This window comes from Lactuca virosa, chromosome 3 (genome assembly GCF_052849685.1).
Source record: "Lactuca virosa cultivar CGN04683 chromosome 3, Lactuca_virosa_CGN04683_v6, whole genome shotgun sequence".
Classification (NCBI taxonomy): domain Eukaryota; kingdom Viridiplantae; phylum Streptophyta; class Magnoliopsida; order Asterales; family Asteraceae; genus Lactuca; species Lactuca virosa.
This window is the reverse complement of record NC_136428.1, coordinates 129675339-129687264: the sequence shown is the minus strand read 5'-3', so window position 1 is coordinate 129687264 and position 11926 is coordinate 129675339. Positions and strand designations below refer to the sequence as shown.

The following is an 11926-nucleotide window of genomic DNA, read 5'->3' as shown; positions in this document are numbered from 1 at the left end:
AAAAGAGGGTGTGCTACGGATGTAACAAAGAAGGGCATTTATCTAGGGACTGCCCGAAGAAAAATGAAGCAGCAAGAGCGGATGCACCTCCGAAGCCAAGAAGCATCCTTAACGAAGCATCTAACAATACAAGGAATCAGGAGTGAGGACAGATATTCGAGGAGCAAGTCATGAAGCAGTCATAGTACTATGTGGTGTAGCCTATTAGAAGCATAGTATAGGGTGAACTCGAACACCTATGTAATAGTTTCAAGAAATAATAAAGCCTTCGTTTTGTTATCTGGTGTGTTACACTGTTATGTGATTTTCTTGTATGGTGACTTGGGGACTGCGAGACAATACTTGGGACGAGTATGAGTAGGTGTGAAAGGTAGTAGATGCATATACTACCGGAAGCACATGACTCACACTTGGATCAGGGAAAGTCACAAGGTTACCGAGAAGCTAGTAGTTGATTCCGTTTTGTTCAGGTATGTCATTGCCATTGTTTTGGTAATGACTAAGAAGATGATTGTTATTCCGACCCTAGTGTTCCTATCAAATCGAGTCCGACTATGATGAGTATGTTACGAGGTTCAGAGAACCAAGTTCGATGTAGCATCTGACTTAAGCCGGAAGATTGAAATGAAAGATAATCAAAGCGATCAGTACAGGTATCACGACAGTTGCTTGTAGCTAGAAATGCTACCTTTTAAGATGTGATAAGAACATGAAGGAAGATATAGTCTGTTCCGGAATTTGACTCTAAAAGACATGAGTCTAAGCATTGCAACATACGATGAGAGGTCCTGACCTATCGGTCTATTATGATAATCGAAGGAAGAAACTTATCTCAAGTTTGTTAAATAAGGAGTCTCCAATAAAGATCGAGATCGTGACATGAATATCATGATTGGAAGTCTAACATAAGATAGAGAGCGGATGCAAGATCGAGCACCGCCTGTAGTCAAGGAGTCTAAGAGTTAGATACTCGTTCGAAGAAACATCAAAGTTATGACTTAGGATGAAGAGATAACAAATGAAGTCATCATGTGAGCCCTGTTTCGTTGATGATTTCGGGACGAAATCATCCTAAGGGGGAGATAATTGTAACGCCCGTAGATCCGGGCTAGTCAATTTAGAGATAATAGGGGTCGAAAATGACTTTTCGACAAAAGATTATTGAGAATAAATAATCTTAACCAAGCTGTAGAATATGTCTCAAGGTTTCCATACATATAAAGAACGCCGAAATCCGAGTTATAACGAAGAAGTTATGACCCGTCAAAGTTTTACGGCAAAACCGGCACGACACCGGGAAGCGTAAATAGTGAATTTACGATAGAGCGACTTTTTAGCCTTAGTGATATAAACAAAAGTTGTAGTATATGTTAAACCGAGAACATACAAAAAAAGAACGCCCAAATGTGACTTCATATGAGGAAGTTATGATTTTTCTAAGATTTGGCATAGTAGTGTACGGCCCGAAACTCGAATTTTAGTTCGAGCGGTTTTTGGCTTACGCAACCTTAATGAGAGTTGAAGATCTCATTAATAGAAACTCAACGGTAAAAAGACAGACGAAAACGGAGTCCGTATGAAGGAGTTACGAATTCTTCGTGGTCATTTAACAGTCTACTCTCCACCTACTGTTAAATTTAAGATCGGTCGAGAATTAGCAGATGGAGTCTAAATGAAAGTTGTAGATCTTGTTTTTACCTACGCGTGGAAAAAAAGAACGTCAAAAACGGAGCTAGTATGAGAGAGTTATGATTTTTCTAAGTCGGGAGGCTGATGTGCGAAATCGGGTGACGTGGCGCAATCCTGGCCATTGCTTCCTCCCCAAGGCTAGCCACCAGATGGTGACACCTGGCCTGGAACTCGACGAGTTGGAGGCCAACTCGACGAGTTTTTGGCATTTCCAGCCTATAAAAAGGGAGCCAGGGCACCCTCATTTCTCACACCTTCCAACTTCTCTTTCTCTCTCTACACTCTCTCTCTAAGCTCCCTAAGCCCCCCTAAAGTCTAGGTAAACCCCCTAGCATCCGAAGGAATCCCCGAGGCTCCCGGAGTCCCGAGAAAAGAGCCTTTCGGCTCGGAAACGCTGCTCCAGCGAAGCCCGGTTTTGAGAAAAACCCGCTGTAAGTGAGCTACGCCTAACCTATCTTTAGTATAGCTTATGTTTTAATATAGTAATGTTATTAGGACCTTATAATAAGTACTTGGGCTATTATTATGGGTTATATAAATATCGTTTAACTCTTATATAATAGTAATAATAGCTAGACTATTAATTAGTCGCGGTTAACGTTAGACTAAACCCTAGTGATATTGATACTAGGTTTTATCGAGGGATAATTGTTTTGAGATAACGAAGCGCTGTTCGAAGGCAGAATCACCACCTTTTCAGGTGAGTGCATAGTTACTTTCATCTTACACATAGATATGAAGTATTCTATATAAATTACGTGCTATGTGTGCATATTATCTGTATACTTGCTATCTATGCTGGATGAACGATTTTATACATGTTTTAAATGATTTAGACTGTATATATATATATATATATATATATATATATATATATATATATATATATATATATATATATATATATATATATATATCTACGAGAATATGTTGGGTAAAACATGGGTAGATGTAATAGATGGAATATGAGTTGGATGATGAGTTGAGAGGTGTTATAGACCACGAGGTGAGTGTGAGAGGTGGACGATGTGAGAAGCCTTTCCTAAATGATGGCCACGTCATCTAGCAGAGTATGGATGACAACCACGGACTATGCTAGACAGTCTAGTTGAACACTGGCAGGCTCGCAACCTGTAGGTGTTGTGAACGATGTGTTCACCAGTGTACTCTAAAAAAACCCATTGACATGTATTGCGAGTGGACTCTCGAAAACGATACTGTCAATAAACGAGATAACCCTCGCAGCTGTGCTCGAAGGACAATACTGGCAGCTGCGCCTCATATAGAATATCATAATTATGGCAGCTGCGCCTAAGTAATAGAACTAGCAGCTGTGCTTGACAGCTGTGTCATTGACAACGATGGACTTCGTACTTATTCCTTAGGATAATCCTTAGGAATGAATGAATGAGAAATAGCTGATTCTTAGGGTAGACCCTTAAGAGTAAAGAAGATAATGGGGATGGGTAATTGGGTTAACTGTTTGATGATTAAACATAATAATTATAATGTGGGTTGAAAACCCTATGTACTCACCAGGTTTCCCAACCTGACCCACTCAGTTTATTTATATCACAGGTGTTGATATGAAGTCACATTACACTGAGAGATTAAGGAGATATAGATCACTAGTGATAGTGAATGTAACTTCTGTTTATGCTTATGTTTCTGTATTAACGATGACATCCCAAATGTTTTAAAATGAATAAAAATACATTTCTTCTGAAATGCTTTGATAACGTATTTATCATGTTTTTCTGGGAACAAATTCCGCAAGATTTTTATTAAAAGAAGTACTCTGATTTTTATAAAGCATAAACAAAATCGGTCTTTTCTGGCCGTGAAAATGGGGATGTCACAAAATAATATAAAGCTAAGAAACAAGAACTCGAAAAATTCTGGGATCCTACGAGATCAACTTATAGACATTGCTTGACTTGGTCCTCCGGGTCTTTTGCATGGTTGACTTCGTTGAAAATGAGACTTTGACTGGTTATTTCTGCACATGTGAGAAAGGATTATAGAGTATATAACTGTTATAAATATTAGAAAAATAATGGTCAGGATCTTGAAGTATGTTTAGGATCCTGAGGTTCAAGGATCCTTGGGCTTGAGGATCCTATTATAGTTCTGAGATCCTAGCCCTAACAATTGCCCCCAATTTATCCCTGAAAATAAGTGAAGTAGTTCTGGATATATTGAAGGGATAAATTAAAGTAAATGAGTTGAAATATAGGTAAGGGTAAAAAGATAAGATTTTTGAATTCAAAATCCCCAACGGCTAAATTTCTACCTATTTAAGAGATATTTACGAGGCAGTCAAATCATATACATCTCTTTTCAGTTGGTATTATAAATAGGATTGAATGGTAAGTTTTCCTCCACTCTTTCTCAGTCCCTATTGATCATTACCGAATAACTTTGGAGGTAAATTTCTCATTCGCTTTCTTTTTTATAAAGTTCTTCATCATAGGTAAAAGATGATCGTTTCCCGCAAAGATGGGACTTAGAAGGAGAGATACTTCTTTGTCATGCGTGATTCCATTCCCGGCGGGGATCTTCTGCCCAAAGAATGGGTTAAGAAGGGAAGGATTTCAAGATTATCTTAAAAGATCCTGAAATTTACTTTCTTATTTTGTTTGTTTTGTTACAAGTTTCGAGCTTGGAGAAGTTCTTTTCGTTGCTGAGGATACAGAAGAGAAGATCATTAACTTTCTTGCACTCCCTGAGGCGAACAAATCCTTTAAGCTCAACCAATCCAGTCTCCAAGAGGGTTCATCCAACACCGCTTCCATGGCTACAGGTATAATTTCTCATCTTTTATTCTGGTTGGTTTTATGATCTTCGATATTAGATGGATCTTTACATTTATGTAGGCTCTAAGACCACTCGATCCAGTGCTCGCTTCGCTTTGGTGGACATTAAAGATGACATGATCAACGACTTGATTACGGTCAAGCAGGAAAAGGCTTCTAATCTCCCTTATTCGAAAAAGAATCCACTTGATCTGACTGCGAAGACTTCGGGATCTCGAAAGAGAAAGACCTCTGAGGCTACAGATTTGTGCCTTGAGAACCTCAGCATTGAGGATTCTCTTGGGAAATTAACTTCCTTTTATCAGACTGTAAGTTAATTTATTTATATAGTTATCTTTTTACCTGTTCTTCCCTTTACCTTTACTGATGTTGTGCTTCTTTCAGGTCTTCACTCACGTTTCTTAGTTCACCGCTGATCTTAGGATCCGTGTTAAAAGATCTGAACATGCTCTAAAGGAGTAAGAGAAGATCTGGAAGACAACCAACGAGGATCTTCTTTGGAGGGTGGAGCTGCTGAGCAAGTAAAAGGTTTAGAAGAAGGAGGAGCATATCCTTGAGATCAAGGAGGTTATTGCCGACGCAAAGGAAAGTGTTGTGCTTGCTATTTGGGAGGCCAAGATACAGCTGAAGGAGGATCTTGAGAACTCAGGATCTTGAAATGTAGTTGGATGGTGCGACACACTAGCCAAAATAACTGGCAAGCGTGTCACCGCTGCTGAGGATCTTGTGTCGAAGCCTGCAGAAGAGGAGAAGGAGAAGGATGCGGCCGATGATGACCAATCTAAGGTCTAGGCCTGCAGGAAATTAGTTTAAGTAGTTTTTTGTTTCATCAGTAATGTAAGGCACTTAACTTTTTGCTGGGTTGGTGCGCAACCCTTTTTAATGCAATGGTTGTATTTTTCTTTCATATTTCTTTCTTGATTATCCTGCATGACTGTTATGGTATTAGGATCCTTAAATAACTAGGATCCTGAAAAACTTGGTTCCTGTAAATAGTCTCAAGGTAAAACTCTTTCCGTAAGTAACAAACCATCTTCAGTAAGTAACCTTTTTTAGAGTCAACTTAAAGATTGGAGGTCTTATAACCAAATAATATTTATATCTAAGCAGTTAATATCGGCGATTTCTAGGTGATTTCCAGGTGGGATATCGGTTATCGGTACTTTTCAAAATAGCGGTGTCAAATATCGGTCCAAAATATCGGACCGCAAAAATCGGTGATATTTACCGATATTTAACCGATATTTACCGATATTTACAGGCGATTTCCAGGTGGGATATCGGTTAAGTAATTTTACTTACTTTTTTTTAGTGTTAAGTCATGGCCTTAAGTCTTATGGACTTAACTTAACTGAACCTGCTATTATGTTAAGTACTTAATTGTTAGTTTTAGGTCATACACTTATGTTTTAAGTATTAATCGATCTTATTGTTATGTTAATTGTTACATACTTAAATGTTAACTTGCTAGTTTCTATAGGTTTGATCATGTTGATGTGTTAAGTACATAATTCTTAAATGATGATGATGATATTAGAGTTGATGTGGATGATCTAGATTAAATAATTGGATGCCTTGGTTGATGTGGACTTGGAGGAAGATTCCATGGCTTACGTAAGATTATGTTTCAAACATTGACAGTTTTGAATTTTGACTTTTTATATTACTTTTATATATGTTTTATGTTTATATATATTAATTATGCATGATATAAAAATACCGATATCCCACCGCGATAACCTATATCCCAAATATCGGCCCTTGACCGATATTTGATTTTGGACCGCTATAACTGCCTAGATTTATATTGGATCCTGAAAAGTTTGGGATCCTCAGACCTTACTTAGAAAGATTTTTAAAGTTTTTCAAAAATATGGATAGATAGAACCTGGTGATCTTTTTACTTAGGAGAAATTTGAAGTTTTGACTTCCCTATCTTCGTATGGTCCTGAAGCTATTAAGTGAAAGGATCTTTTCTTTAGAAGTCGGCTGGGAAGGATCCTTATTTGACTTCGTGTTAGAAAACTTCAGGAAAGATCCCTTATTGATATTATCTTCAACTTGAGGAAAGTCTTTGTATGGTGATGCTATAAATCTTGTTTACTTTCTGGGGAGTATTCTATCTCCAGATAATATGCTAATGTTATGACTTTATAGCAAGTCTCTGGGGAAAATCCCAATTCAAGGTAACACGTTAATGTTACAAATATTAATGAATTACCGGGGAAGATCCCAAACCGTATGATGACATGAAAATGTTATAAACTTTATGTATTTCTAGGGAAGATCCCAACTTGAGATAACATGTAGATGTTATAATCCTTAGGAATTTTTTGGGGAAGATCCCAACTTAAGATAACATGTAAATGTTATTAACCTTAGATTCAAACTTTAGGATCTTAACTTATGTTAAAAAATAAGAGGTTTGCCAAGTCACTGAAGCGTCAAATGATCCCTTTCTTCACATCCCATAGTTAGATAACGTGTGTCCATGCGAGGTGTATAAACCTTAACTCGTGTGAAAGAGGTAATTAACTCCTTAAAACTTAGAGGGGATTAAGTTCCCTTATTCATAGGAGAGATGATCAGTCTCTATTCTTGGGAGATTCATATTATGAATTGTAGGATGTTTGAAGTCATGGGACTCGTACGTGCCAGTGGTCCTTTGAATATCAGGATCCTTGAATATTCATCTGTTAAGATCCTTGGAGGTCATCATCCTTAAGCGTCAGGATCCTTACGTATCAGGATCCTTCAGTCCCTGCATATAGCTAACGTTAGATAGGGGTGGGCGTTAGCCTAGCTAACTCCCCTCCGATGCTTAATTTAGTGATGATATTTGAAGAGAATAAATAATGAAAAATGAAGGATAAAAGGCAAATAGCATGTGTACGTCGAATGTGTTGGGAGATGACTAATCTTACTTACATGAACTAGGCTTTGAGATATATAGCATTCTAGGATCTTGGCAAGGTATTTCCATCTAGAGTAGCCAACCAATATGCCCCCTTTCCTGCTTCGGCATCTACGAGATATGGCCCTTCCTATTTAGGTGCCAATTTACCTGCACTAGGATCCTTGGTATTTTGGAATGTTTTCCTTAATACCAAGTCTCATACTTGGAATCTTCTGACTCTTATATTTTTATTGTACGCCTTGGTGATCCTCTATTGATGAGCAGCAATACGGATCTTGGTAAGATCCCTAATTTCATCTATAGTGTCAAGATCCTAGGCCATGATCCTGTTGTTGTCCTCTTGGTTTTGAAGTAGGTATCTTGCTGTTGGGATCACCACTTCAGTGGCAAACATTGCTTTCGTTCCAAACACTAATGAGTATGGGGTTTGGCCCGTAGCTACTTTAGAAGTGGTCCTATCTGTCCATAGTATGAAAGGAAGTTCTTCTACCCATCTTCCTTTCTTCTCATCCAACCTTTTCTTCAAGTTGTTGACTATAAATTTATTGCTGGATTCTGCTTGGCTGTTGGCTTGAGGGTGGACAGGAGTAGACATCACCATCTTGATTCCCCAACTTGTGCAAAAGTCCCTTGTCCTTTTGCTTATGAATTGGAATCCATTGTCGCATATAATTTCGACACGGATCCCGAACTTGGCCAAGATGTTATGTTTGATGAAGGAGACTACCTCTTTGTCTCTTACTTGGATGTAGGCTTTAGCTTCTATCCATTTTGAAAAGTTGTTAGTCATCACTAGCATGAAGACCTTTTGTCCAGGAGCTAGTGGCAGCTTACCCACTATATCTATTCCTCATTTCATAAATGGCCAAGGGGAGATGATGGGATGTAGAGGTTCTGCTGGTTGATGCAGAAAGTTGCTATGTCGTTGACAAGCATCACATTTCTGGGCATGAAGGAAGGAATCTGTCTTCATGGTTGGCCAATAGTATCCCGTACTCAACACTTTGGAGCATAAGGATCTGCCCCCAGTGTGGTTACCTCAATCTCCTTCGTGTATATCCTTTAGGACCTATGTAGCTTCATGATCTTCTAGGCACCTAAGGTATGGACCTGCTACAGATTTTTTTGTATAAATTAAGTTGGATTATAACAAACCTTGAGATCCTTGTTTTGAAATCCCTTTCATTTTTCTCTTCCTTAGGGATCGTGCCATTCTGGAGGTACTCCATAATGGGTTGGATCCAGGATCCTGAGGTTGGAGAGGGAACCTTGATGTCGAGATCTTGATGCCGAATTGTCGAATCGGGATATTTGATTATGGTGATGTTAGTAGTTTCCACATGATTGTCGGGATCCTTTGGTCTCTTGGTAGGATCTTCGATTGCCGAGATAAGTATGTGGCTTATAGGGATTCTGGTTTCTGGAGGAATCCTTAAGGAAGATCCTAAATTGGCTAAAGCATTTGCTTCAGCATTGTCTTCTCTAAGAACCTGGTTTAGGCTAAATGTTTCGAATTCTGAGGCCAAGTTTTTGAGGATCTGGAGATATAGTGCTAACTTCTCTCCTTTTACTGCATAAGATCCATTAAAATGGTTAAATAATAGTAATGAATCAAAGAATACATGAAGATCCTTGATTTGAAGATCTTTGGCTAGCTGTAGTCCCATGATTAGTGCCTCGTATTCTGCTTCGTTGTTGGTTGCATTCAATTCACAACTAATTGCTTGGGGTAGGATGTCCCCCTGTGGCGATTTTTGTATGATCCCCAAGGCAGTTCCTCTTTGGTTTGATGCTCCATCTGTGAATAACGTCCATCTTCCCATTCTTATTCTAGATGTTGTTTGGCTTTTATTTCAACTTCAACTCTTAGATCATCACTAAAGTCAGCCATAAAATCTGCCAATGCTTCGGACTTTATGGTAGATCTTGGTTCGTAGTTTATGTCATACGTGCTTAACTTCATGGACCATTTTTCCATTCTTCCTGACATTTCTGGTTTTCTCATAACATTCGTAATTGGATAGTTAGTTCTTACAGTTATAGGGTGTGTTTCAAAATAATTTCTTAATTTAGTAGAAGCCGTTACTAATGCAAGTATAAGTTTTTCAAGGTGGGAATACCTGGTCTCAGGATCCATGAGATGTTTTGGTTAAAAATCGACTAAGTGGATATCAACCAAAGTGTATGAGAGGCCGTGGTGTTGTAGGTGAAGTGATCAACAAAATTAGAACAATATTGGACAAGTGATTTACAAGGAAAGCCTGTGATCCTTGCTAGGATCACCGACATAAAACCTTGGGAGGTGATAATGATCACCTGCCTTGATGATTTTATTGATTGAAATGAATGATTACAGAGAAAATGTAACGAGTATGAGTACATGTGCTAGTATTTTGCCAAAATATCATGTGTAGTCTGATGAATACAAGTGATATATAATCTAAAGCTAATAACAAGAACTCTGAAAATTCCAGGATCCTCCGAGGTCAACTTATAGTCGTTGCTTGACTTAGTCCTCTGGGTCTTTTGCATGGATGTGACGATTATTCGTTGAGAATATGACTTTGACTGGTTATTTCTGCACATGTGAGAAAGACAATAGAACATATAGCCGTTATAAATATTAAAATCTATCAGTCAGGATCCTAAAGTTTACTTGCGATCCTGAGGTCGAGGTGTTGGATAAGGTGTCTAAGTCCATAACAATATTTGAGATGCACTTGACCAGACCCGACATGGTCCATTTGGGTTGCACTTCACCCGAACGATTTGGATAACCTTTTGAGAATAATATGTTTATGATTTGTTAATATATTATAAGTTATAATATATTAATATGAAATCATATTATTTAATTAGTATTGATCATAAATTAATTTAGAATTAAATTGGTGATCAATAAGGTGACTAATTAAATATGGGCTCTTGTATTTATATAGTGTGGGCTAATGCTTATTTAGTATGGGCTTGGCATGCATGGGAGTCCATGGATAGTCCATGGAGCTTTTAACCCATGGATCCTTGGAAAGGAAGAGACATGGGTATTAGGGTTTACATGGATGTAACCCTAATCCTCCACACTATATAAAGGAGTCATTGGCACTTGATTTGGCACTAGTTGTGTGTGTACAAGAGTGGTGGGCATTTCAAGAGAGTGCATTATTCTCTCAAGAGTTTTCCAAAGTTTGTGGTGATTTGTGATTTCCATTTGAGGCATCCACACTATTGGTGCTAGGCTCTCAAACTCCAAGGAATCAACCACTAACTAAAAGGTATGTCATTATACTAGTACTTTTATGATTCAAGTTCCCCATGCCATGCTAGTTAGGATGTAAACCTTGGAAATTCTTATTTGCATGTATTTTAGAGAAAACATAGATCCAAGGTTTATAGGGTTGCATGTACACCATAGGAGTGTTAGAATGCTCAAAACCCATGATTTTATTGATTGAAATGAATGATTACAGAGAAAATGTAACGAGTATGAGTACATGTGCTAGTATTTTGCCAAAATATCATGTGTAGTGTGATGAATACAAGTGATATATAGTCTAAAGCTAATAACAAGAACTCCAAAAATTCCAGCATCCTACGAGGTCAACTTATAGCCGTTGCTTGACTTGGTCCTCTGGCTCTTTTGCATGGATGTGACGATTATTCGTTGAGAATATGACTTTGACTGGTTATTTCTGCACATGTGAGAAAGACAATAGAACATATAGCCGTTATAAATATTAAAAACTATCAGTTAGGATCCTGAAGTTTATTTGGGATCCTGAGGTCGAGGATCCTGAACTTTTGAGGATCCTTAGCCTTGAGGATCTTATAGCAGTTTCGAGATCCTATCCTTAACAATTGCTCCCAAATATTCCTATGAAATATTTTGGAGTTAGTTTGCCAAAATTCAAAGGGATAATTTTAAAAATAAAAAGAAATAAATATGATAAGGTGTTTTGAATTTTAAACCCTAACGGATAGGATTTATCCGTTCAAGAATCATCATAACCGGTCTAATAAATCTTTCTCTTTCTTCTGCCATTAGCATAAATAGAGGGAATCGATTAGGGCTACTCCTCCATGCGTCTTTAAGCTTTCATTCAGTTGTCTTTGAAGGTACATTTCTCTCTTCTTCTCCTTAGTTTTTCCTTTCACTAACAATGGGCAAGAAAATGATTGTATATCATAAGAACATCCTCGTGTCTTCTGAAGATTATTTTGTCGACCAGAGGATCTTATCATACGACGAGATATGCTCTTTCGACGACGATAATATCGAGTCGTTGAAAACAGTCGGTGCTTTCTCTAACGAAGTTGTCTTCAAAACCTTCGATCCAAAACACCAACCTGACTTTGCTTCCTTGTCTTGGGTCTGCTTTCCTGAATATCCCTTTGGTTTGGGTCTGAAAGACCCTTTTTCCAGGATCATCTCCAAGTTCATAGAAGTCACCCAAATTTCTTACATCCAAGCCATGCCCATCGTCTGGAGAATCTTGTTTTGGATTGA

General features: G+C 38.1%; 1 protein-coding gene across 1 annotated transcript; it reads right to left on the bottom strand.

Annotated features, from left to right (window-relative positions):
- Positions 1-8519: 8519 nt before the first annotated feature.
- Positions 8520-9245, bottom strand: LOC145164050 (uncharacterized). The gene has a single exon (XM_079082770.1). The coding sequence runs from the start codon at positions 9243-9245 to the stop codon at positions 8520-8522; it is 726 nt and encodes a 241-aa protein (XP_078938896.1).
- Positions 9246-11926: the final 2681 nt, after the last annotated feature.

Coding starts and splice junctions, on each gene's coding strand:
- LOC145164050 (XM_079082770.1), bottom strand. CDS start 9,245: ATGGGAAGATGGACGTTATTCACAGATGGAGCATCAAACCAAAGAGGA.